Source organism: Clupea harengus, chromosome 23, assembly GCF_900700415.2.
Source record: "Clupea harengus chromosome 23, Ch_v2.0.2, whole genome shotgun sequence".
Classification (NCBI taxonomy): Eukaryota; Metazoa; Chordata; class Actinopteri; order Clupeiformes; family Clupeidae; genus Clupea; species Clupea harengus.
The window spans coordinates 7,926,095-7,953,642 of record NC_045174.1 but is presented as its reverse complement, the minus strand read 5'-3'; the positions used below and the strand labels follow the sequence as shown (position 1 = coordinate 7,953,642).

The 27,548-nt window shown below is 44.8% G+C and overlaps 1 protein-coding gene across 1 annotated transcript in view; it reads left to right on the top strand.

Moving 5' to 3' along the window:
* Window positions 1-24,906, top strand: part of spag9b (sperm associated antigen 9b) — a 52,314-nt gene extending 27,408 nt beyond the window's left edge. The window contains exons 6-30 of the mRNA XM_042703199.1: window positions 2,876-2,956; window positions 4,854-5,307; window positions 5,564-5,654; window positions 5,925-6,063; window positions 8,068-8,150; window positions 8,616-8,768; window positions 9,093-9,144; window positions 9,531-9,661; window positions 9,842-9,898; window positions 11,281-11,457; window positions 14,656-14,785; window positions 15,374-15,466; window positions 15,851-16,021; window positions 16,333-16,504; window positions 17,083-17,322; window positions 18,276-18,441; window positions 18,685-18,807; window positions 19,001-19,081; window positions 19,367-19,434; window positions 19,636-19,784; window positions 20,747-20,918; window positions 21,208-21,321; window positions 21,641-21,817; window positions 22,372-22,506; window positions 22,670-24,906. Coding sequence (XP_042559133.1) covers window positions 2,876-2,956; window positions 4,854-5,307; window positions 5,564-5,654; window positions 5,925-6,063; window positions 8,068-8,150; window positions 8,616-8,768; window positions 9,093-9,144; window positions 9,531-9,661; window positions 9,842-9,898; window positions 11,281-11,457; window positions 14,656-14,785; window positions 15,374-15,466; window positions 15,851-16,021; window positions 16,333-16,504; window positions 17,083-17,322; window positions 18,276-18,441; window positions 18,685-18,807; window positions 19,001-19,081; window positions 19,367-19,434; window positions 19,636-19,784; window positions 20,747-20,918; window positions 21,208-21,321; window positions 21,641-21,817; window positions 22,372-22,506; window positions 22,670-22,785 — 3,525 coding nt within the window. The 3' untranslated portion in view covers window positions 22,786-24,906. The remainder of the gene's footprint in view (window positions 1-2,875; window positions 2,957-4,853; window positions 5,308-5,563; window positions 5,655-5,924; window positions 6,064-8,067; window positions 8,151-8,615; window positions 8,769-9,092; window positions 9,145-9,530; window positions 9,662-9,841; window positions 9,899-11,280; window positions 11,458-14,655; window positions 14,786-15,373; window positions 15,467-15,850; window positions 16,022-16,332; window positions 16,505-17,082; window positions 17,323-18,275; window positions 18,442-18,684; window positions 18,808-19,000; window positions 19,082-19,366; window positions 19,435-19,635; window positions 19,785-20,746; window positions 20,919-21,207; window positions 21,322-21,640; window positions 21,818-22,371; window positions 22,507-22,669) is intronic.
* Window positions 24,907-27,548: the final 2,642 nt, after the last annotated feature.

Sequence of the window (27,548 nt, the reverse complement as noted above, 5' to 3'; positions counted from 1 at the left end):
AACGAGCAAAGTCACCCATGAACTAAAGCGATTATGCGTGGGAGCATTGCTCTGACCCAGCCATGTCTGCACTTACAGTGCCCTCCACAATTATTGGCACCCTTAGTGAATGTGACCAAAACAGGCTATGAAAAAATATGTCTTTGCTGTTTAGCCTCTTGGTCTTTCACTCAAAATATTCACAAAATTCTTACCTTAATAAAAATTATTATTGAAAGAAATTTTTTTTTTTGACATTTAAATAAATATTTTTCTCCTAAACAGGTGTGCCACAATTATTGGCACCCCTTAATTAAATGTTTTGAGCAGCCTCCCTTTGCCAAGATAACAGCTCTGAGTCTTCTCCTATAATGCGTTATGAGGTTGGTGAACACATGGCACGGGATCTGAGACCATTCCTACATACAGTATCTCTCCAGATCCTTCAGATTCTGAGGTCAAGAACTTGCAGATTCGGCTTCAGGTCTTCCCCCATTTTCTATGGGGTTTAGGTCGGGGGACTGTGATGGCCATGGCAAAACTTTTATTCTGCTGCCGGTGAACCATTTTTGTGTTGATTTTAAGGTTTGCTTCGGATCATTGCCCTGCTGGAAGGTCCAACCATGGCCCATTTTAAGCTCCATAAAGGGGGCTGTTAGGTTTTCATTTAATATCTGCTGGTATTTGATGGAGTCCATGATGCCATGTATCCTAACAAGATGTCGAGGGCCTTTGGAAGAAAACATCAAAGATCCGCCATCATACTTTACAGTGGGTATTCTGGTGCTTTTCTGTATGGCTATCTTTCTGTCGACGCCAAACCCACCTTTGATGTTTGTTGCCAAAAAGCTTTATTTTGGTCTCATCTGACCATATAACTCCATAATAAAAGTCTGACTTACATTTGGCAAACTGTAGGCACTTTAGTTTGGCAACCCTCCAAAACAACTTGTGGTGATGTAGGTGGCGTCTGATGGTAGTTCTGGAGACTTTCTGACCCCAGGACTCAACTAACCTCTGCAATTCTCCAGCTGTGATCCTTGGAGATTCTTTTGCCAGTCGAACCATCCTCCTCGCGGTGCGTGGGGTCAATTTACAGACAGGTCCTCTTCCAGGCTGATTCCTTACATCTCCTGTCGATTTGAACTTCTTAACTATTGCCCTGATTGTGGAAATGGGTATTTACAACTATTTAGATATTTTCTTATATCCCTATATCCGGGTTTCAGCAGCTCAACAACGTTTTGTCGCACTTCGACACTGTGTTCTTTTGTCTTTCCCATCTTGATGAATGACTAAGGGTATTTGGCCTGTCTCACCTCATATTTATAGCCCTGTGAAGCAGGAAGTCACGGTTGACCACTAAAGAGTTCATAATCAAACAGGTGAACTTAAAAATGTAAAACATGATTGGTAATATACTTCAGTTAGATTTTAATTATAAGATTTTCTAGGGGTGCCAACAATTGTGGCACCCATGTTTTGGAGAAAAATATTTTATGTAATGTCAAAAAAGAAGAAATCTTTCAATAATTTTACTTCAATGAAAAGGTAAGATTTTTGTGAATATTTTGAGTGAAAGACCAAGAGGGTGCCAATAATTGTGGAGGGCACTGTAGGACCTTGCTCATAGTATTAAATAAGCAAAATGATTTTGCCAAGTCATTAAATTAGCTTTAGTTCAGACTTTGACGGGCAACTGGCAACAAGCAATGAGATTAGGCTACTGTGAAGGGGTTTGTCACCTAACCGTGTTTGCTTGGCATTTTATTGAGCTTTGCACTGTTTACAACGGCAAACCAGAGACACTTTGAACAGTGCCAAGATTTCCACCAGTGGGCAAAAATATATTACAGCCGTTCCATTTCAAAACCGGACATTGTTCTTCAGATTATTAAAACATTTCACAGTTTGCTGGTTACCTACGTAGTTATCTCATTTGGTAATTGCAGGCAAGAGATTTCAAGAGGCTACCGGTAACTGATGTGGAATTCTATCACAGCCGAAATTCTGGGAGATTTGTATGCTTTATTTCATGCTTTTAAAAACCATCCCGGTATCGATGGTGTCGCAAAATTCAAGCGGTAACACCAAAGACAACTATAATACTGCTATACCGCCCACCCCTAGTGTGTGTGTGTGTGTGTGTGTGTGTGTGTGAGAGAGTGAGTGATGGGAAGCTGAGCTGTATAGCATTGTTAATGACTTGTGAAATGCTGTTGAATATTTCATCTTGTTTATGGGTTTATTTTTTGGTAAGGGTTTAAAAGGTCTCGGCGCTTTGTTTGAAGTTGACATTCGGAGCTCACTGTGGATTAATTGCTGGTCTCATGATTAATTGAATTGAATGTGACCCGTTTCTTTTTATAGAAGGCCGTCACCTGCAAATAACTAGATTCACAGAAAACTATCAAATTACAGTTCATATATAACACCAAACTTCTTTATTACTAAACATTTATTTTTTTCTTTAAATGTATGGAGTTTATTTGTGTGTCTATATGCATCATATTCAAACCTTTTGATTTACCTAAAATGGTTACAGTCTACAGTAATAGGCCTAAAACATATCCTTCTATATATAAATATACCCCAGCACAAATTGTTTGGCAAGTGCAGTAGATGGAGATCCCTCAAGCCTATTCCCCTGTGTTATGAGTAGTCTTAGTACACCAGAAATGTGTGTTTGAGGGCCAGAGCCATCTGCCCTTGTTTTCGGATGACACGCTGTGCCCCAGACACGGGACAGTGTCCTACAAGCACTCAGGGTCATGGGTAAAAACAAAGGGTTTAAAAAAAAAAAAAAAAAATTTGTATTAGTATTATTATTTTCAGACAGGATTGTAGTGATCATTGACGACAGCCCACTTCACTGTAACCCCTTCTCTCCGAGCAGCTGGAGGAGGACGAGCCTCCCAGGCCCGGAGAGGGTAAGGTACCGCTGGAAGCATGGGAGAATACCCTGGAGGAGACGCAGGTAGCCGGTCCTCATCCTAGCGAATGCCAAATAATAAACAATAACCTAAAACAAACACTGATCCCCGCGGCAACAGCAGCCCGGCCCAAACAATCCTGTGGCCTGTAGTTGCCTGTTGCCCGACCTCACGACAAATCTTCATTACATTTCTGTGTGCGTGTAGATCAGAGGCCATGAACTGTGCTGCATGCAACCACTCCAATACAGAGATGGGCGATGATCTTATCCGGGAAGAGCCATTATGTGTGCAGAAGTGTAGGATAATTAAGTCAGACTTTAATCATTACATTCTGGAGAGAATTCCTGATAAGTTAATGTAAGCTCTCCATTGAAATGCACATCGAGCCCTTGCATGGATAAAAAAGCCCATCTCTGCAAAGTGAATGATCTGGGATGACCTCTCTTTCTAATGGGTCATGTTTAACGATGTGAACAAACGGACGGACTCGAAGTCGTCATCAGCGTGTTGTGTGGTTGCCTGCAGCTCCTGTAGTGGTGTTTTGATGCTGCATGAGATTCCACTCACTGGGGTAGTTGGGTCTGTATTAATGATGTGCACATTCAATCTGTAGACGGCCTCTGATAGAATCTCCATTTGCATTTTAATTTCAGCCTAACCTGCAGTAACTAAAATCAGGTAGTTTTATGCTGGCATTAGTGATGCTTTGATTTCATAGTGTATTCATCTGCCCTGTTCTTAGAAAGTGGGTTTGTACTGTTTATCTGTATGTGTTCGAAATGAAAACATGTTGAATTATAGACAATTGAAATGTTATTCTATAATATAAATGTAGTGCTAAGGCACTTGCCTATTTTAAGGAAAAGCATTGATGTGTAGGTGTCCTTGGCTTTGTCAGGGCAGATCAATGTGTCAGCCTGCAGTGGCACACTCTAAAGTGACAAGGATACGGAGAACTGATGAGATTTGACTGGCTGCACTGCACCGACAAGACAAACTGCCAGTTGAGCGTTAGAGTAGAGTGGTGACGAGGGAGGTAAACAAGCAGTGGTTTCTGTCGGTCTTGGAAGAAAGACCTCAGGAGTTGTAATGAAGTGAAGGGGTGTGGGTGTAGCTGCTTATGTGACATTTATCTTGGAAGTGCACTTCAGCATTTTGTTAAAAGGTTTTCTTCCCTGTATTAACCAGACATTTGTGTGTGTGTGTGTGTGTGTGTGTGTGTGTGTGTGTGTGTGTGTGTGTGTGTGTGTGTGTGTGTGTGTGTGTGTGTGTGTGTGTGTGTGTGTGTGTGTGAGAGAGCGAGTGTGAGAGAGCGAGTGTGAGAGAGAGAGAGAGAGAGAGAGTGTGAAGCCATTGGCCTTTGTGAAAGCCATTTCTTTGAAGGCTAACTATGGATTGCACTTGGCAGTGTTACCCTTCCAAGAAACCCAACAAAGCCAAGAATTAACACTTGCTGGTGAGCCAAATGATGTGACTTATCTCTCCTGCAGCAAACTTCTCACCGCTACCTCCAGGAACCATTCCTTGCATTCAAACTTTAGTCAATTTGACTGGCTGGCAGCGAGTGTATATAGGACATGGCACCAGAACTTTCTAACACACAGGCCTAACTAATAATAGATTTCCAGTGCGGACCTCTACCTGCCTGCTGTGTTCCAACTCTATGGTGCCTCAGCAGAGTGGTGAGGCTACCATGTGTTTGTGTGAAAGGGTTGGGTGACGGGCGTCTTATAGTATTAACAAACTTGATCTCAGTTGTTTCTGTCAAGCCTCCTCCGTATAGCGTCCTTAACCTCCTAGCTCCTGTCTCCGACATCTGAATTGGAGCGAGATTCTTACGTGGCGTCCACGTTTGAGGTGTAGATTTCTTACACTGTATTCTATTCTATTCTCATTGTATTCTATTCTATTCTACTCTATTTTTTCATGGCTTTGCAGGATGAGCTCTCGGACGCAAGCCGGGGAGGCTCCAAGTCGGCCACGCCCATGTCCAACGCCATGGCATCGGTAGACACGCCCCGGGCAGAGGAAGCAAATGGCCTAAACCGGACCCTGGACGGCAGCGACAGGAAGCCGGACAACAGCAGGAACTTCACGGTGCAGGAGGGCACGGGCACAGGAACGGGCACAGGAACAGGAATGGGCACGGGCACAGGAACAGGCACAGGAACAGGAATGGGCACAGGAACAGGAATGGGCACAGGAACGGGAACAGGAACGTGCACGGGCACGGGCACGGGAGCAGGAATGGGCACAGGAACGGGCACAGGAACAGGAACGTGCACGGGCACGGGAACAGGAATGGGCACAGGAACGGGAACGGGCACAGTCCCTGGCACAGTCCCTGGCACAGTCCCTGGCACAGGCACGGGCACCAACACAACCTCATCAGGTGAGGGCAGATACTTCTGTTTAGATGTCCAAAGTAAAGGTGCAGAATGTTGGACATTTCAAAACATACTATGATTCAAGGTGTGTTGCAATTATGGGTCTAGTCACTGTTATTTAGGGTTAGCCTGTGCCTGTGTAAAATTCTTAGATGTGCATTAAGTTTTAATTAAGATCTTTATAATATTCATATTCATGGATATAGTTGTAATCATATTTGTTACTTTTTTATTTTAGTTGACATCGATGTTGTTTTTCAGAAGAAAATGCTGAGCAGAAGTCAGAAGTGCAGGCGATAATCGAGTCCACCCCTGAGCTGGACATGGACCTGAGTGGCTGCAAAGGATCCAGGTAACACCAGCCAGGTCAAAACAAAAACCCCTGCATCTGTATGAACTCTTCCACCCAGCAACATCCATTTTAAAAGTGTGGTTCCCCTCGAGGGTCTCAATTGTGTCAAAATGTTTGTTCAGCTAACGAACCAGTGTAGTGTGCGGAGAAGCGGTCTTGACCATAAGAAGATGAGCACCGCTGATGTTCAGTGTTTTACCCTGCCCTGCTTCCTCTGCTTGTCTGTGTGCCCTAATCTTGGTCATCTTTGTCTCTCTCTTCCTCCTTCAGTACTCCAACCAAAGGGATTGAGAACTTGGCGTTTGACCGCAACACAGAATCGCTGTTCGAGGAGCTCTCCTCAGCCGGTACCGACCTCATAGGAGACGTAGACGAGGGTGCAGACCTGCTGGGTAAGAGAGCGATTGGGGTGACGTAGTCTCTCTATACATTTCCATAGCTACAGAGCGACAACAACTTGGATTTGTGCATGTCATACTATTAGCATCCAGCTGAGTGAGAGTTCCTAGCCCAGTGTCTTTAGGTTGTCTTTAGGTTGTATTTAGGTTGTCTTCAGGTTGTTTGTCTTTGGGATTAGGTTGAAGTTATGATCCTTCTTTTGTCACTGTGTGCCTTTCGTCTCCAGTCTCCCATTTTATAGACCGTCCTGATGTGTGTTTGTGTAGTTTGTGTTTGTGTGACTATATGTGAACGTTCGTTACTATGACGTGGGGATAGAGTTCAGCTTCAGGCTTTCTACTGGGGTTGCAGACCTCATCCGTCTCTGGGTACCAGGGCTGAGTCAGTGGTTTTGTGTGAAATTTCATCCGTCTGAAATTGACAGCCTGAAAAATGCACATTCGACTGCCTTGCTACAAATCAATTTGCATTAGCATCCATTTTCAGATAAGAACCAGAATACTGATTCAATTTGGTTCTTCACAAGAAACCAAAGTAGAGAGCCTGTAGTATTGAACATTCCCCTTCAGTAGGGCCCAATGAAATCCGTTTTATTGTTTGCCAAATTCCATTTTATTGCCTTACAAAGCCACTTGTGTTATGATCGCCTACATGTACATTGTAAGGCTTATGGTTATTGTAAGACTATTCAGATGCTGCTGCGCTAATGGCCGGTCTGGTCATATTTCTTGATCAGTTCACAATGCATAGGGATGTGTCAGTTCACCATCAATGTGGCAAACTTATTTGAAACCGCAGAATTCTGTGCAATTCCACATTTAACTGTGATTTATCTTTTACTAACAGAATTCCACGATTCCTTCCACCTTTTCTGCATCATGGATATCATAGGGCCCTACTTTAGTAATAATTTAATTATTAACCATCTCAGTGTGGGAACTCATCCCTTATTCATTCGTTCGTTCATTCATTCATTCATTCATTCATTCATTCATTCTCATTCTAACCACTCTTTCTTTGCATGCCTTTCTCTCCTCCCCGCAGAGGAGTACTCTGGTGTGTATGATCTCGCTAAGCCACTGTCTCTACACGCTCACACTGTGCAGCTCCACCTCCAGCTCTCTCTCATCTCCTCCACTTCTCCCGTCTTCCTCCAGTGTAGTGATTGGCTCTGCCCTAGTCCTCCCAGAGGCTACAAACCCAACTCAAACAGACCAAAGTCAAACCAGAGAAGAAAACCACTTTTGATGCTGAGCCTAGAGTAAATGCAGGGAGTCCTAGCCCGAAGAGCTAAGGTGTATGAGCTGGTGTTTACTCACTGCAGACTGTTGGACAGGAATTTGCTGAGTCATGTTGTAGGCCAGGCTAGGGTTTCTGCTGTAGTTCTGGACATTCCTCTAAGGGCCAGTATCCCACACCTACAGCGTTACTGTGCCACTAACCAGTGTTTGTTTACATTGTGTCAATTCGGCCTAATCAAACAAGGCACGCAACAGATTTAGATGCCTTTTATTCACAATAACAAAGAGCACAGGATGTATTCATCTTTCATCTGCGTTGTTACTTTCCTTCCCGAGGATCAGAGACAGGAACTCCTTCGTTTAGTTTCTTTTAGTCCTTGGTATTCTGAGGTGTCATTTTTGTTTGTTTTACCTTGATAGTTTATAACAGCACATGACTTTGATGTTCTCTTTCATTACTGCTCATCACCATCTCATGTCTCACCTCATTTGCTCATCCTTCTCTCTTCCTCCCCCTGGTTTTGCACAGCATTGTCAGACCTTAATTTCTTGGGTAAGGCGGTCTTCCTCTGCTTGTTTATTGTACGACTCTTCTGTCTTCTGTCCAGTCTGTCTGACCTGTGACCTGTGATCGTCTGGAATCGTCTTCTCTTTGTTGTGTCTTCCCAGAAACTTTTTTTTAAATGTGTAACTTGCGGGTGTGCCAGTGATGGTATTATGGATTCTGATTAAATGGTGGCTGACTGAGCTGATGAATGCAAGTAACCTGTCAGGGAATCTCTCTCTCTCTCGGTTCAGGTATGGGTCGTGAAGTGGAACACCTCATCCAGGAGAATACACAGCTGCTGGAGACAAAGTAAGATATGCCACCTAACCTTCATCAACTCCATCACACTACTGCTCCTTCAGAATGGTTCTGAAGTGTTCAAGTCTTTGTGAACATTTTCTCTTCTATAGAACCTCTTCTTGTTAACGTACTTAAGCATAAAACCAATTATGACTGGAGACCTGCTAATGAACCATGCTAATGAAGCATGTCTCGTTTGAATGTAACAAACTGTACTGTACTGTTCTCCATACCATGGAGTGGCTCTCTGCTGCCATCTACAGCAAATTATTAGACATGCACACCAACACAACAAACACACCAAGATGCCTCAGACTGACATCATGTTATTTTGGGTTTTGGGAAGTGCAGTCTGGTAGCAGTCTTCAGCTTTTATATGATTATTATAAAATAAACAAGTAATAAAATGAACAATAATGTAAGTTAAGGAAACCTTAAGGAAGTGCATCTCTGAGTATTTCATGTTCTGCGCAGAAATGCCCTGAACGTGGTGAAGAACGACCTGATTGCTCGCGTGGACGAGCTGGCGTGTGAGAAGGACGTGCTGCAGGGGGAGCTGGAGGTGATTCGCACGGCCAAAGACAAACTGGAGGAGAAGAATAAGGAGCTGGAGGAGGAGATGAAGAGGTCAGGTGGACTTCTGATGATACGCACGCACGCACACACACACACACACACACACACACACACACACACACACACACACACACACACACACACACACACACACACACACACACACACACATACATAAATAAGACCTCTGAAAGTTGGGGTGGCCCATTGAAATCAATGGAACTTTTTGCAACGTTCTGAGGAGCTGTATAATAAATATACATATATACATACAAATGTACATATATACTTCAATTACTACAAATAATAATGTAGAAGTGATAAGTCAAACTGACTTGAGTGTCTCTCTCGCTCTCTCTCTCTATATATATCCAGGGTGCGTGCCGAAGTAGAAGAGGCCAAGGGGAAGACCAAAGAGGACGATGATGTAAGCCTTCTTCATTCTCCAACAGACTTGAGTGCATCAGTAGACCAGTCACAGACCACTCACAGCTGGATGTGTGCAAAGAGATGCCGCATTGCATCAACCTGAGCCTCAGTTTCAAGCAGACACCCTGCAGCTTTTAAACTTTACCTCAGAACTCACAATTTCCTGTCAAGACTTAAATGACTGTGACTTATGTCAGTAAGATCCCCATATGACATCCTTTGATGGTAAACAGAATAGGGATTTGTAGAGTGAGGTGCCCATAAAGTCCTACACGCTGTCATGTTGATAGATCCATGGTCAGCGTAGCTGCATTTTGGCTGTACAGCTCTTGCATGGACTCTAAGAAGTGTCTAAGAAGGTCTAAGAAGTGTGTGTCTGCCCAGAGCGACGTGCCCACGGCTCAGAGGAAGCGCTTCACGCGGGTGGAGATGGCCCGCGTGCTCATGGAGAGGAACCAGTACAAGGAGAGGCTCATGGAGCTGCAGGAGGCCGTGCGGTGGACCGAGATGATCAGGTGAGGGTGTGAGGAGGAACGAGGGGAGGGGGGGAAGGGAGGTCGACCATCTTCATGTCAGCTTTTTATCAGCTTCTGATATGTGGGATAGTCACGAGATAAGCATGTAGTACCCCACTGACAATGCACATTTACTGCTCTCACTTTTTCAACTCTTTCATTTTGTTTTCTCCTCAAAAGAGCATCACGGGAGAACCCTAACATGACCGAGAAGAAGAAGTCCAGTATCTGGCAGTTGTAAGTTGCAATGGCCTTCACTCAAAATCATAGCAATGCGTCACATTTGACAGTGATGTGCCTAGATGATGCATTTAATCAATGAATCTGTTACTTCCCCTTTTTTTGATTTCACTTTTTTTGATTTTTACTTTTTGTCTCCAGGATGTAGGTAAATCTTTGGTTGCCTTGTAATGCATTGATCCTTGCACTTTACATGATCCAAACAAACAAGACTGATATGAACCTTGACCTGGAAATGGATTTGCTGTGAAGAATAGCTGATTTGTTTATTTAATATTTTGTCCAGCCTAAAACATATTAGAGACTGAATTTTAAAATATTATCCCCATATCTCGTGGTTTACATGCAATACGTTCAAATACCTGGTAGTTAAACCCCCCCCCCCCAACAAATTTGGAAGGCTTTACTCTTAATTTTGTTTTCCTTATATTTTGGTCACCACGGACAATATGTTAAACTTGTGGTGCCATTCTCAGGTCTTGGTGTTTGTGGGTTTTTGCTGTGGGTTTGGAATGGGTTTAGGCCTGGTTTGACGTGGGTATGGAATGGATTTGACGTGGTTGGTTGGTTCAATTGGGTTTGGGCTGGCGGTTGGTTTGTTGTCGATGGAGGTGAAATGCCCTTGTTTTAAAAGCTACCTTCTCTCCTGCTCTGTATTCTCCTGTGTCCTCTCTGTCTCCTGCCATGTGTTGTCCTGTGCGTCTGCAGAAGGTGTGTGGGGAGGGGGGGGGGAGCGAGGGAAAAACTTGTTTTTCAGAAAACTGAGAGAAGATGAGGGATCATCCTCTTAAGATATGAGGGTTTTAGTCTTTTTACTGATGTAGAGATGTAGAGGTTATACTCAGGAAAACTTTATTCTTAGTCAAGACAATGGTAGTGGCATGTTGTGATTTTAATTCAGGCTGTAGACTGAGATGTCAGCTCAGAAGAATGGGCTTGGTTCATCCTAGGAATAGTGAGTGAAAGGGACTATAGAAGAGACAGTAAAGGCACATCAGCCAGCAGCATATTGTTTGGATGAAGATGCCGTCACAATGAAGTGGTGACGTGCCCAGTGCATAATACTGCAATGACCCTGGATCCTGAAAGCATGGCTCTAGTTCTGAGGGGGCTGCTACAAGTGTAGGTGAGGTGAGGTGGGGTGGGGTGTTGGTGCTACGCGTGTGTGTGGGGAATGTGCAGTATGTGTTGGAGGGCCCTGACCCCTTGCCCAATCCCTAACATTTGACCCTTGACCTCTAACTACTACTGCTACTGCTGTGTCTTGTGTCCGCATCCCTAGCAGTCTGTCTGTATGTGTCTCTCTTTCTCTCTATCCCTCTTCTCTCTCTCTCTCTCCCTCTCGCCCTTTCCTCCCCTCGCTCTCTCTTCATTTCTAGTTTTAGTCGGCTCTTCAGTTCGTCCTCGGGCGCGGCAGCCAAGAAGCCGGAAGCCCCGGTGAACTTGAAGTACAACGCTCCGACCTCACACGTGGTGCCCACCGTGAAGAAGAGGAGCAGCACCCTGGCCCAGCTGCCCAGCGACAAGTCCAAGGCCTTCGACTTCCTCAACGAGGAGTGAGTACCACCATCGCCTCAGAGCCACGGAGTGAAAGACCAGGATGGTGGAGTAGAGAGAGAGGGTGAAAGGAGTAAAGTAGAGATGGATAAAGTTTAATGGGCTCTCACCATTGACTTAAAGCTGCTGAAGAAGCCTTGCTTAATGTCACTGTCACTTCAGAGATTGATTTACTGCTAAGTGTCCTTGTGTGCGCCAGCATAGACCACAACTTAGAGTATGTGTAATGGAGTAATCAATGTGAAACCCTACATAGTAGCACTATATTGGACGTAATTTCAGCAGTACACAGGGCCGATGTTAAATTCCTTGCGCCGTTAATTGGTGACTTACCACGACGGCCTGACCTCTGAACATCACATGCAAGAAAACATCTTCTTTGTCATCAACATCAACTATGTAGTATAACACATCAGTATGTACAGTAAGTGAACAAAACAAGTGTTGTGGAAGACAGCTCACCTGCATCCAACTGGAAGAGTGGAATGTAAGGCAGGTTTGACCCTTACAGGGTTCCCGCGGGTCCTTAAAAAGTCTTAAAATGTCTTAAATTAAAATTCGGGTAATTAAGGTCTTAAATTGTCTTAAATTTCACGTAAAGTTGCTGTAGGTATTCATTTTTTTGCCGGTGCGCTTAATGACGATGAGAAAGCACAGTGGCGCTTCGTAAAACATCTAATAGTTGATTCATTTAGTATTGTGTGAAATGAGTCTCCGCAATGTAATAGCTGTTTACGGTACGTCGGCTACAGACGCTGACGTCAGGCTGCGTGTCGCCATTACGCGGTGGTCGATGTGAGGTTCGACACACACACACACTTGGGTATCTCTTCTTTTTAAGATGGCATTTACGGTAACGTGTAACGTTGGTACGCTGCAATAACGTTATGCTATCTAACGTAGGCTAACGTGCTAAAGTCAGTGTCGCTACACGATGGTAGTCCTTTGGGGGATCGTAGTCCCTCACATTGCGCATGCGTCATTTTGCGACACTGTCGACTGCTGTCGACAGCGAAGCCGCGCGCGCATGCGTCACAACGACAGATCCGTTTTCAATCATGGAGAAAAGCGACGAAAGCCAGTTTTTTGAAAACATGACCATTTATTTAAAAACAAAGAAGATGTCACAGTGGACAAAACAGATGAGGTGGAGGATCAAAAAGTCTCTCCCCAGTTTCGTTTCATATGTTGACGGTGTCAACGGTGTTATCGGATAGTACAGTGTCTTTTCTCGGTAACTTTTGACAAATCTTAACGTGAAAACGCCGAAAAATGTACATAAAAGACATGGCCGTCAGGCGAGTTTGGTCCGGAGTTTAGCTGCTAAAGTTATCTTCTGTCCTGTCGTTTGAAGCAAACCTTTTAGCTCTGGCATTGGTCTCCCATTATGTATTTATCACTTCACTGGATTGGAAGACCATTTTCCAGGCTCTCGCACGCCCCCTTCATTGAGGCAGAGGTTAGGTTTGCCTCCCATATGTGCTTTTTCACTGTGGTTTTATGACAGATCAGCAAGACTAAATAGCTTCTTCACATACGTGAAATACATTACATTACCTATTCTATGGATACAAACGACATATAATAACAGTGTCTACAAATATTTCAGTGATGACAAACAATGAGAAAGCAAAAGGCATGTGCTCAACCCAGTGTGTGAGGGATTGCACAATCTGAGATGAGGCGCAGCTCGTTGCTGCCTCACCTCGCGAGTCGCCTCTGTTTGAACAGGACATGGTCAAATTCAGCGATTTTGATTATAAAAATTATCGGAATCATACAAACATTTTATTTAAAGCACAGATCAGTAGATACACATTAATATTTATTTAGTTTTTTACTTTTTATGAGGCTCTGCCTCCCCTGACCACACGTCCCTATGTAATCTGTAATCTGAAACACTGACCCGTTTTCTACTGCCGGGCGCTTGACTGCAACTGAACAAACTTGCCACTCTCCTACTTCAGTGTTTTCAGAATGAGAGAATTTTAGGAGGAGGATGCCATTACTGTGGCTCAACTAGAGGCAGGTTGGGTTGGCCTGTGCCCGTGCAACATTCAACACAGGAATGTTTATGATTAAACTGTTACCAGAGCACAAAATTGTTTACAACAGCACAAAGTTCTAAATAGATCTAGCCTCATAATTTTGTTGTCAAAGTGCACCAGATTGATAGCCTGACGATGACATACTCATAATTCTAGTCAGAATATGAGTCTGATACCGCTCCGTTGGACTGTGATTATGGGGCGTGTTTCAACCGAACCAGGAAAAAAAATGCCTCTTCGCTCAATTGGATATATCTAGAACCAATCAGAGCAACGTAGTATGACCATAACGTAGACCATGGGGCCAGCTGATACATTAAACTTTTACCGGATCCCGTAGGAAGGACGGCAAAAACATCTTTTCGATCGACAAATGCCTTGATCGCGTTTCTCTGTTCCTCTTTCAAAATGAATGTGCTGTCAATGTCTTCTAAAACAGACTCGAATTTCCACATTTCAGCTCTCCAACGGCAGCCATGTTTGTTGAAAAACGAATTCACCCCAAAAGCTCTTTGGTGACGTGGTTGATTACGTTAGGGTTGATCATATGTCCATCATCGTATAAAGCCCGCCCTGACAATTTGATTGGTCTATCTATCTCCTCACAGATTTTTGTGAGGAGATAATTTCTCCCCAACGGAGCGACACCAGACCGAACTTCCCGACCAAAAAATGTGTGGGCGTGGCTAAGTTCGTCTGGCATCCAGGCTACCAGATTGATGCATTGAACTTTAAAATGTGCAAAATGTTCTTATATATAAAATATATTCCCCGGGGAGCATGCCCCAGACTCTCCTAGGGGGTTCGCATCGTTGTCACCTTTTTCTTCCCTGATGAGTTTGCACCCCTGAATTGAGTATTCCAAAGAAATTGTGACATTTTTGGGTCTTAAATTATATTTGTTGAGGTCTTTAAAAAGTCTTAAAAAGCATTACATTTTACTTTTGAAATGGTGCAAGAACCCTGCCTTAACCCGTGTGTGTGTGTGTGTGTGTGTGTGTGTGTGTGTGTGTGTGTGTGTGTGTGTGTGTGTGTGTGTGTGTGTGTGTGTGTGTGTGTGTGTGTGTGTGTGTGTGTGTGTGTGTGTGTGTGTGTGTGTGTGTGTGTGTGTGTGTGTGTGTGTGTGTGTGTGTGTGTGTTCTGTGCCAGGCCGGAGACGGGTAACCTGGCGTCTCGCCGTGAGCAGAAGAGGGCTCAGTACCAGCAGGTGAAAGCCCACGTGCAGAAGGAGGACGGCCGTGTGCAGGCCTACGGCTGGAGCCTCCCCCAGAAATGCAAGGTGCTCACCCTCTCGCGTCTCTGTGATGGGATCGTTACAGAGACCCATATCCACTTCTTTACACGGGATATACGGGATCCATAGAATGCAGAAGTAGAGCCGCTTGAAGTGGAAGATATTTCAAGGCAAATTTCAATGTTCCAACAACAAAGGAGATGATTAGAAGAAATACAAGGATTAGGGATCTGCTGTGAAGAGGGATGTGCTCTGCACTTCATCTGAAATCAGTCTTCAGGGCTGGGTAACCGCCATAGTAAAGAAGAAGTTAAGGACAACTAGCAGACCAAACATACTATTCTTACTGGGTGCAAATGTAATAATGCAATGACATGACATGAGAAGGTTTTCATCTCCACATGGGAGGTGTGAGGGGGGGGGGGGCTACAGGTGTTCCTGAACACACCTCATTAAATGAAAACTTAAATGTGTTTTACTGGCACTAATTAGTCAGAGTAGTTCTTGATGATTTTCATCATACATGAGTTTTGTGTCAAAAACCATTGTCATCTTTCTTTCTCGCTCGATCTCACACACACACACACACACACACACACTCACACTCACACTCTTCTGTTCCTGGTTCCTCAGGTTAACGGTGGCGTGCAGAAGGAGGGCAAGATGAAGAACCTGCCGGTGCCCGTCTACCTGCGGCCGCTGGACGAGAGAGACGCCTCCATGAAGGTGAGCACCACTGACAGGCCTCTCATTCTAAGTATGGCTCTGGATTATTAACAGGAAAGCCCATCCATCTTGGGTGTAGCGCTGATTAGATTAGATCAGATTAGATTAGATTTAGATTAGTGAAAGCACCTTTGTTTGGGTGCAGATTATGTGTGACATTCAGTGACATATAAGTGTCGGAATAATTTTTAAACAGATTGGGTAACATTTCAGGGACTGCTTTCAGGTGTCAGAACTAAAAGTGGATGTAAAATTATACGGCCATTGCAGTGGAAATGTATCTCTGAGGAGCAACTAAATAACTGCATGTGCGCATGTGTATTTGTGTGTATGTGTGTGTGTGTGTATGTGTCTGTATGTATCTATGTGTGTGTGTGTGAGTAGCTCTGGTGTGCGGCCGGAGTGAACCTGACCGCTGGGAAGACGCGAGACGGTGGCTCCATCGTGGGGGCGAGTGTGTTCTATAAGGACGTGTCAGGAGACGCCGTCTGTCTCAGCCCCCTGCCGAGTAAAGGGTCCCAGAACAGCCTGGACAGACTGGAGCAGGAACTAAAGGTTGCACACATTTACATTGATGCACACATAAGCACACACTTGCATACACTCACTCTAGTCAGTTCTCTTTCTCTCTATATCGATCTAGGACTGAGCGAGTAATTGGGGGGGGGGGGGGGGGGGTGTGTTTGCACAATGTGAACAATGCCTGTTTCAGTTTTTTCTCATATTTCACACTTTTTACACGTGTGTGTGTGTGTGTGTGTGTGTGTGTGTGTGTGTTTGTACGTACGTATGTATGTGTGTGTTTGTACGTGTATATGTGTTTGTGTGTATGCTTCCGGCCTAATGCATGTGCCTTCCGGCCTCAGGAGCAGGAGAAGGAGCTGCGGCAGCAGGAGGAGCTGTCCAGCCTGGTGTGGATCTGCACCAGCGCGCAGGGCACCACCAAAGTCATCGTCATCGACGCCAACCAGCCCGGCATCATCCTGGAGAACCTCTTTGTCTGCAACTCACACGTCATCTGCATCGCCAGCGTGCCAGGTCAGGAAACTGAAGAGGATGGTGTGTGTGTGTGTGTGTGTGTGTGTGTGTGTGTGTGTGTGTGTGTGTGTGTGTGTGTGTGTGTGTGTGTGTGTGTGTGTGTGCGCTCCCAAGTCTCTGCAGTGCTTGCAGATACTTGATCTATCTTCTGGCCTGATGACCTTGGTAAGCTGTGTACACTGCCATATGGATGTGGAATAAATTAACTGTGAGGTGTTCTATATCTAAAGAGATGCTTTTCATTTGTATTCGTACTTTTTTTTTTTTTAAACATTTTTTATTTTGTTTACTAAATTTCATTTTTAAAGTTTATTTTTTTTTTCCTACCAGAAATTACGACCCTATAAACTCAAACTAAAAGCAAAGGCCCTTTACCACTTCCTTTTCAACCACTGTCGCCAGTGATCTCTGGTTCCTAGTGTTCTTTCAGCTATCCGAACATTCATCCATGGGTGGCAGATGATGCCCTAATGAGTTCCCACACGGAGATGACCCATTTGTTTAAAGAACATTGCTGTAGTTGCCCGTTTGCCATCGGTCATCCCTTCATATATTTCTGTGTCTGTGTTTGGCCACAGGGGCGCGAGAGACCGACTACCCTATGGGGGAGCAGATCCCCAAGCAGGAAGGGGAGCAGGGAGACGGCGCCAGCCAGGCCGGAGCTGCCACAGCAGCGGGCAGTGACGGCAGCTCCGCCGGGGCCTCGGAGGGCACGCTGGATGGCCTGCTGGCGGTGGGCGGCTCAGGGGAGGGAGCGGTGGCCATCCCCCAGACAGTGTGCACCTCTGTCCTGGACACGGACACCGGTAAGAGTGAAGGTGAAAGTACACTGTTTATGGTCTTTAAAAATGCCTGAATTTGAGTCTCTTCTCCTTTCTCACACACACACACAGACACACACACACACAGAGCGAGAGAGAGCAAGAGCGAGAGAACAGGAGCGAGAGAGACAGAGCGAGATGTAATCAAAGGCTTGTAAGGAGGATGGATGGGGACGTTGAGCATATAGGGATGTACATCTTGTATTTAGAGACATGCAAGTTTGTTGCCCTACATACAAAAATGGATACATCTTTTAAGTGGCTCTAAGGGACTTTCCCCACTCATCTCTGTCTCTCCCTGCCCAAGTCCCATTTCTCTGCTCCGTCTGCCAAAGTCTCTTAGAAGGGGAGGAAGTGTTTCTCATGAGAATCATACAGTGCTTAGAAGTGACATTAGAGACATGGCAAACTGTCTTGCTACATTTTAGTTTCTTTTAGTCTTTTTTTTTTTTTTCTTCTTTTGGCAAGCCTTTAAGTGCTGGTGAAATGGCTGGATTGAGTAAATGCGTAGAAGAATTAAAAATAGTTTTTGAATGAAAGTCTGAGTGCTCTCTACATCAATTTTCTCTGAGTTAAAACTCAAAAAGTCTTTATTACGCCCAAACAGTGTTTTTTTTTTTTGTCAAAGCAAAGAATATGCTAATAGACAAACACACGATAAGCCATAAGAAAGACATTTAAAGCATTTGTAAGCACATAATCATTTGTATGCATGTGATGGCGAGAAGTAATGCTTGTAAAATGTATACCAATCCAGAGATGTAGAGATGTACAAACATAACTCCATACTAATTCTCTCCGTCTGTCTCCTCCAGTTATAGTGTCTCCTGAAGAGGCCACCTAGAGATCTAGAGTACAAACATAACTCCATACTATTTCTCTCCGTTCGTCTCCACCAGTTATCGTGTTGTACAAACATAACTCTAATTCTCTCCGTCTGTCTCCTCCAGTTATCGTGTCTCCTGAGGAGGCCACTGAGGCCACAGAGAGCGGTCTGCCGTTAGGAGAGGGCGGCCACGTGCTGGACCTCACCCCGGGCATGTACACGGAACACGTGTTCACCGACCCACTGGGCGTGCAGACTTCACCGGAGACGCCATCCTCCTACACTCAGAGGTGTGTGTGAAGTAGAGCACAGAAAGGGGGTGTGAAGACACACTCTAAACCTGTAACAGTTAGGGTGAAGAAACGTGGGTAATAATTCAAGAAGCGCGCCAAAACGCATGATGCATAGTCGTTCCAAAGAAAGGAAGTATCTCAAAGCGTGGTCACAAGATCTGATCGTCGGAGTTAACTGTTTATGGTGTTTGATATCTGATCTAAGTGGTCTGCGTCCTCTTTGGTCTGTCTGGGCCGTAGGGAGAATGACCTGGTGAAGGACGGGACGAGCTCGTCCCCAGATGAGAAAGACCTGATGAGGGAGGAGGCCAGCAAGATGAGCAGCGTCCTGCCCACCATGTGGTTAGGGGCCCAGAACGGCTGGTGAGTGGCTGGCCGTCGGTTACAGTTGATCAGTTACAGTTAATTAGTTAAAGTCGATCGGTCAAAGTCGATCGGTCACAGTCGATCAGTTAAAGTCGATCGGTCACAGGGGGATGTGACCCATAATTGCTGTGTGAGCGAGTTCCAACTGTGTGTGGTGGTTCTAACTGTGGTTTTGTCGGTTCTGTTCTAGTGTGTATGTCCACTCGGCAGTGGCTCAGTGGAAGAAGTGTCTACACTCCATCAAGCTGAAAGATTCTGTCTTGGGCATCGTGTGAGTAGAGAAACATGAATCCTTCTGTTTTCCCCACGGAGCTTTTATCGGTCGCGTTTAGTGAAGTGTATTTATCATCATGTAGATGAATTTATCTGTCGATGTTTTCTGTGAACGTCCAAAGATAATCACCGCAACATTTTTGAACCCCATAGAAACACACACTGGTAATCCGTGTTGGGTTAATGCATTTAAAATGGTAAAAACAGATAATATCGTAAGATCTTTACTCTGTTTACTCTCACTTATTTTGGGTGTCTATTGTGTGTGACCTTTCTCCTCTAGTCATGTTAAAGGTCGTGTCCTGGTGGCCTTGGCCGATGGAACTCTTGCCATCTTCCACCGAGGGGAAGGTAAGCGCTTCTCCCGTACAACCTTAAAGGCATGCTCTCAGTAGTTAGTGCCAACACGCTCACAACAACAACAACAACAACAACACAAGGCCTGAGTAGTCACTCCAATATGGCTGGGGAAAAAAAACGTTATAAGACCAGACACACTGTCACCAGGCCCACCTCTCAGTAGCCTTTTGCTTGTGTCTCCCTCGTCCATAGACGGGCAGTGGGACCTGACCAACTACCACCTGCTGGACCTGGGCCGGCCACATCACTCCATCCGCTGCATGACCGTGGTCCACGACAAGGTGTGGTGCGGCTACCGCAACAAGATCTATGTGGTGCAGCCCAAGGCCATGAGAATCGAGGTGAGAGTCTCACACACGCACACACAGACTCACTCACTCACTAAGAGGGTTAGGCAAGGGTAAGTTGCTTTACTTGACCTCTCATGTTTGAGGTAGCGCGCTATACCGTGTTGTATGAACAGATGGTTCCTTACCTGTCCCCTGCCAGCTTATGAAAAGTCTCCGTAGAGATTGGCCGTGTGAAGTTAACAAAACATGTTTTTACGAGACACCGCTTCCTATTGCATAAAAAAACGTCAGATAGCACACACATATCTGCGCACACCTGTTGTTGCATTGCCTGGTTTTAGGGCTCTAGCCTGAGGTGCCTCCATCTGTTGAAAGGAGTTATGAGTTACCTCAGACCACGCAGGTCTTCCCTCTGGTTTTCCACTCTTGAGTCGCCCTAGATTTACGACTCTGGCAAGCTGGATATACGCATCTGTTGCATAGCAAAGTTCCCTCTCTAGATTTCTACCTCAGACAGGACAAATACTGACTGTGACTTCCTGCCAATCACACAGTATCATTCGCACTCTAACACCATGTCCTAACCGTATCCGACTGTCCGACTAGCTGACCGCACTGACGTCTGTTTCGTCACGTTATAACCAAAAAACTATCCATCATGAATTTGTGTGTTGAGATCCATATGCCAACACGAGCATCAACAGGACGTTCAACAACTTTTGAGCTCAAACATCACGCTGCACAAAGTTGCTTGCAGCCAGTTAGGATGTTCTAACTGAAAGCAATGGAATTGATCTGATTTAGTTGTTGCGTTGGATGTTGTTAGGACAATGTGCAAGATGACATTTCAGCATTTTGCATTTTGCTCAATGTTCACTTTCTAGATTTTTTTATCTCAGTCAGGAGAAGTGTCTGGCAACAAGTGACTGTTAGTATTTGGCAAATATACACACGTCAGTCGCAGCTTGACCTGACTTTGCAGCATGATGTAACTCAGCAGTGGTCGTTCACAGAAATCGTTCGATGCCCACCCCCGGAAGGAGAGCCAGGTGCGGGAGCTGGCCTGGGAGGGTGACGGCATCTGGGTGTCCATCCGGCTGGACTCCACGCTGCGCCTCTACCACGCCCACACCTACCAGCACCTGCAGGACGTGGACATCGAGCCCTACGTCAGCAAGATGCTGGGTGAGTGAACGTGTGCATACCCGCACACACACACACACACACACACACACACACACACACACACACACACACACACACACACACACGCACGTACACACACACACACACACACACACACCATTTCTCTCCCCTTTTCCCTCTCACTCTCTCTCGCCCACTCACTCTCTCAAAGTCAAGGGCATGTTGGGCAAGACCAGTTAACCTTTTACTCGTTCACAGCTGTAGGTGTGGCTGAAAAGTTTGTGACGTGTGTGTTTGTGTGTGTTTGTTTCCACATTGGGTTCCACAGGCACTGGGAAGCTGGGCTTCTCCTTTGTGCGGATCACGGCGCTGATGGTGTCCTGTAAACGCCTGTGGGTCGGCACGGGGAACGGAGTCATCATCTCCATCCCCCTGACAGAGAGTAAGTCTCCATCCCATGCAGAACTGAACTTACTGATAATATACCATAACGTTCAGAGCTTTGCTGCAGCTGCATTTGTAAAGAAGTTCAATAGTGTATACAGTTTAACTTTTGCATTGCCAAACTTTGTCATGAGAACGGTGGAGATGAATTCATTAAACTCAATTTTATATGAATTATCACAATATACATAGGTGTATTTGTATTACTCTCAAGCATTTTGGTTTAAGGATGCTGGAATGCTTGTATTTCCCATACGGAGCGCAATATAATGGAACCCTTGTGAACCCCCCCTCTCTCTCTCTTCCCCTAAAAACAGCCAACAAACTCTCCTCGGGAACAGGGAAGCAGCCCGGCAGCGTCATCCGTGTCTATGGCGATGAGAACAGCGACAAAGTGACGGCCGCGACCTTCGTCCCCTACTGCTCCATGGCTCATGCCCAGCTCTGTTTCCATGGCCACCGGGATGCCGTGAAGTTCTTCTGCGCCGTGCCAGGTAACCACCGAGCCCAGGCCCCACGGCACAGAGATCTCACTGTATCAGTCGCCAAAGGGCTGAATGCCTTTGGTAACTCAGGAGGGCTGTGGGGAGAGCTGCAGAGCTATAAGAGTGCGAGTCACTTTGTGTGTGTGTGTGTGTGTGTGTGTGTGTGTGTGTGTGTGTGTGTGTGTGTGTGTGTGTGTGTGTGTGTGTGTGTGTGTGTGTGTGTGTGTGTGTGTGTGTGTGTTCCCATCCATTCACAGAACATACTAAACACTGAAGAAGATGTTGGATAGTGATGCTTTTTTTATAATCTTTATTACAAGTCCCTGTACTGGGGTGCTGAGCCAAATACAAACCATTTGTCCCTGTTCATATACTTGAGTGCTGAGCTGCATTAGTCAAGTCCTGAGAAATGTATCTTTGATAAAATTCATAGGGTGGTAGTATTTTGTCTGACGACTGTCTTACCATCATTATATGCGGGGAGGAAGAGTGGGCTTGCGGTTGCAATGTAGCACCTGGAGCGCTGCTCATTTCTGACTGATGTTTCTGTGTGTCCGTCACAGGTCAGGTGATTCCCTCCGCAGCAGCAGGTGGGGAGGGGGGCGGGGATAAGCCCTCGTCAGAAGTTGCGAATCAGGAGCTGGGCAAGTCCGTCCTGGTCATGAGCGGAGGAGAGGGCTACATCGACTTCAGAATGGGTGAGTGGACACACACACACACACACACTCACACACACACACACACACACACACACTCAGAATGGGTGAGCGGAGACACACACACTCAGGATGCTGCCTCTGTCTCATTCTTTCTTTCTTTCTTTCTTTCTTTCTTTCTCTCTCCCTCCCCCACTCTCTCAAGGTGATGAAGCCGGGGAGTCTGAGGAGGTGGAGCCCGCACTAAAGCTGCAGCCCCACTTGGCCAAAGCTGAGCGGAGCCACCTCATTGTCTGGCAGGTCATGGCTGCGGAGGACTAACTGACCCCCCCCTCACCTCCTGCTCCTCCTCCCTCACACACATATACTGTACCTGACACTCGCACAACCACAGAGAAGTGTGTGTGCATCTCGTAGCAACAGTCCACCCTTATATCAACATGCATGTTTTTTTTTTTTTTCATTCTCTCTCATGCTCTTTTAGCCTTTCATTTTAGATATTTTCTTTTAATTCGTTTTAATTCAATTAATTTTTCTTTTCTTTTTTTTTCCCTCACCAAATCTCTTGGTGTTCATATTTTTAGTTACACCGCATTTGCCGTTGCTGTTGCTGAAACTCACACACACTTACTGTAACAGTCCCTCTGTCATTTTTGTGCTGGGGAACTGTCTGAATGTTTGCAGATGACCATCACCCATGTGGTCACCCAACAAGACTCCCTGATCCTCTCAGGTCCCTGCATGGGTCACTGTTTTGCATCCTTGCTGAATCAACCTGCACTTTCTCTACGGTCCTTTGGCATGACGTGGAACAGAGGAAGGAAGAAAAAAAGAATCAATGTTTTAATTTAACAGACTTTTTCTCCTTCAGTTTGAGTAATTTCTGAATCGGATGACTGTTAATTGTCCACACGGTTTAATACTGGCTGTCATTGTCCGGATCTTGAATCTACTGTGGTTGCTGTTTTGCTTATCCAAACTTCATATTATATTTTATTTTATTTTTTCTGCTTTGTTTATCCATATCTGGAGACAGTTGTTTTGTCTTAGTTCTGTTATTTGGACATCAGTGCGTGCAAGCACCTTTCTCAAGGAACACCTTACAAACAGACGTAGGTTAGGAACGAGGCGAGGAAGCTCCATGGCGGCTTTGAGCAGCTTTAGCTATGGCGCTAATCTTTCCTAGACTGGCTTTGGCGCTGACTATAGGTCTTCCTTCTTTCCGGAGCTAGGTGTTGTCGACAGACACTTAAAAAAAGAGTAATAAGCACAGCCTTTCGTTTTTTTAGCACAGCTACTCTATTCAGAACAATTGAAATGGTGTGGCAGAGTATTTATATTTATACAGAAAAATGTTACCAAAGGAAAAAAAGATAGAAAACAAAGCTTTGCTAGTAATCGACATGACGCTGCCTTTTTGAAGTGGTCAATATGGTCTAGAGTCGTGTTTGACTCTAGAGGGGTTATATATGAATACTTAATATTCAGATGTTTGTACCGTAAGTCAATCAAGAATGTCTGCTCGTCAGGCGAGTGTAGGGTGCAAGGTAGGGTTTTATGTTGTTTTGTTTTGTTTTGGTCACTTAAGCAATGAAAGAAATTACAACTTTTATGCCTATTTTTATGACACCTTTTGTACATGTCCCGTTTCGTACTGCGTGTGTCATCGCACGCTGGAAGCGCCACGCGCAGGAGGATCATGCCGTCGGATGTCTTGAGCGTTTGGGTCGAAAACCGTTCAGGTTGAAGCTCTGTGTTCAGTGGGTTTGCAATTTTTTTCTTCTTCTCCAGGAGAGGCAAAGAAAACTTCATATCGAGAAAGATTTAGCCATTTCAGTATTTATTTCTATGAATGAGCCTTTGCAGTTCAGAATGTAACTTTGTACATTAAAAAAACTATTATGAGTTATGAAATTATATGAATATATAAATACTATAAATATGTATATGAAATGTAGATGGCTTGATTTGATTGTTTTTCTGTTTTGTTTGTTTTTCTGGACAATGATTGTTACAGTTCAAGTGACATTTGGATAAGAGTCCTCTCAAGCATCCCACGCTCAACAAATGTCTTTGGATGTGTATCTTCCTGAGCTATGCACTATTTTATAAAAGGTGGGGGGGGATAGGTGTGTATGTGAGTGTGAGTGTGAGCGCACATGATAGACGAGTGTACCCTTGCCACCATTGGAGGGTGGGTGGATTGAGGGACGGGGGGTTGCTGTTACATAGATCCCCCACAGTTCGTTATGCTCCTTCAGAGGTGAGAGTCTGTGCAGTGGGATGTAGGTCAACACTGTAGAGCCCCCATCCCACACACCCACATACACACAATGGTGTTGCCATGACGACGGTTGTCCTGGATGTACCTGTTTATGTTTACCCCCTCAGTGTCCTAGCCTTACATTTTTTAACAATCTATTAAACTCATGTTTTTGGGGAGTTGTCAGCATCCTTAATCACTTATTCTTACTTATTCCAGTACCCCGATACTGATAAGTTGGATGGTATTGCTTACCCCCACCCCCTAGTTTCAAAAGACACCCCCCCATGTTTTGACACAATAAACTGGCCAGTTTCAGAGGACTAAACTGAAAGGTTAGTTTACAGTTATGAGAAATAGGACAGGGACATGCAGAAGAACAAAGTGAACACTTCAGCAAGCGGCAGTGAGGGGTTCTGTGTGTCCAGGTTTTGCATCAGTCTTGCACTGGCAGTGCCATCTTATGAATTTTGTATTGCAGTCTAGAACTGCCCTAATTGGAATGTGTGTCTGCAAGTCTCTGTTGAGTGGAGATCAAAATGGTGTTGAAATTGACTAGCAGAAGCCCAACTTGCAAGATAGGATTGAGATTCAATGGCAGGTTATGCAGATCCCCTAGAACATGAAAAAAGTGTTAAAATAACCATCTTTCTCTCTATTTTCCTCCTGAAGAAGGCCTGTGCAACTTTATGCTTGTGTTTTCATGTTGTACCCATAAATGCTGATAGAGTTTCAACATGTCTCTCTCTTGCAATATGGGCACACAGTTTTTTGGGGGGCGGGGGGCAGTAGCCTATTTTGTTCAGTATGTACCAAATTTTGTTTCCATTTTAAAAGACAGACCTCGGGGACTATCTCAAAATCGGGAAATACTGACCGCCAAGTCTGCAATGGAAAAGATTATATTAGATTAGATAGCAGTTGTGGAGTGGTTCCTGCAAATTTAGTACGACACTCCCCTTCTTCGTTCCTTGTCTTCCTCCGCATTTCAGTCTCAGAGCTTGTAGCCTTAGATCAGTCGACTGTACTTTATACTTGGAAGAATCTGAACAGGACAGAAATTGGAGAACCAATGTTACCTCATGGAGAGCTAGATTAAAAAGTGCCATCTATGAAAGAAATCACTTGTTTTTCTATAACGTCAGTTAATTCCCTTTATTTTGGACGTGTGTTTTGCTTGTAAAATGTCTTTGTTCAGATGTCTTCTGTTGATTTAACACGGTGCCTTGAATATGACTATATTCTTGAAATGGGTCACTCAATACTTTCAACAGTTTTTCATATGATGTAATACTAAAGTTGATCAGTGAGTCAGCCTGTGCTGTGTTTAGTACAGAATGTACTGTTCTTTATAAAGGTGAATGATTTTGCCTTGTCATCACTAGGGGGCAGCATTGTGCCACACTATACACCCTTGTCTTTGTGATGACATTCATAGAAGGACACAAAGAAGTCCTCCCCCTTCTCTGATTGGGCCGTGGCTGCTTGTGGAGAGATTCTATCCCATTGTTCCAATCAGATGAAGTTCTCTTCCTCACTGTGTGAACCATGCAAACGATTAGGTCATGTTGCTGTCTGTGGGTTTATCTCACAGACTGCCGAAAACCTACTGATGGACAGCAGCAAACTCAGAAGCAGTTCGCAGAGGGCCGCATCTGGTCCAAAATCAGGTGCTATCTGGGTTCCCCATATATTTTTCTGTGAAGACAAGCCATCGCGGTCTAACTTAAAGGGGGAAGAATTGACTTCTGAAATGATGAGCAGAGGCTTGGAAGTCCCTTGTCTGAGTTAGTGTGTCCCCTTTCCTCACTTCTGTCACTTTCTGTGGGTGAATCAGGATAGTTAAACTTTATAACCCAAACAAGTCAACGTCTAACGTAGGCTACTTGCGGCACTAACAACTGATAATAAATTGGCTTTACCTGCTTTGTTTATCGATTTATATGGAGAACTTAAGTGCCTTAAATAGCTTTAAACGAACAGCTGTCAGACTTATTGTGCTCTCTGAAGAATTCTTTATTCCATTTCCAAGTAGCCTACGAGTATACATTTCCAATAACGTTCTATTTTTGAAGCACTTATGTCAGTCTTTTTGGAGCAGTTTCACTGGGGTATAAAATGAGGTATCGCATAAGAATACATCTGTTCTGCAACAGCTTGGTGAAAAGATAAGAACTCGCAAAAGGAAAGTGACAGCTGGTTGCAGGGGCTTCATAAATCAGCCAAATGGGTTCAAAAAATAGATTACAAAAAAAAACAAGATAAACCATGTACCTCTCTCTCTCTCTCTCAGGACAATAATTAACTGTGGGAACAGCCAGTCGGTTTGCCCTCTAGAGGAGACTATTCATCTTTCATCCCACTGAAGGAGTTTGTTGAGAAAAGAAAATAGTCCAGTCCTTTGAAACAGCAGACTTTAATCTCTGTCAAAGGTCAAGAAAGGAAATAGCATTTACTGTACCCATGCTTGGATTTGGACAGAGAGCTACAGCCGATGGTGATAAATACATAGAGCTTTGTGACCACAGACAGTACACAGCTACTGTGTTTGTGTGATTGAAAAAGGCAGTGTGTGCAGAAATGGGCACTCGTATCCCACTGTCAGATCATACAGAATCAAAGTCAACCGGGGTGACTAGAACCTGTAGCCTGGGCAGGTTGTTCAACACGTCACAGCATCCCGAATGGGCATCCAGCCTATGTCATACTCTCTCTCACACACACACACACACACATACACACATACACATCAAACAGCTCTCTGATGCCCAGCTGTTATGTAATACAGCTAGCTTAGCTCTGCAGGCCTTGAAGTGCCTGT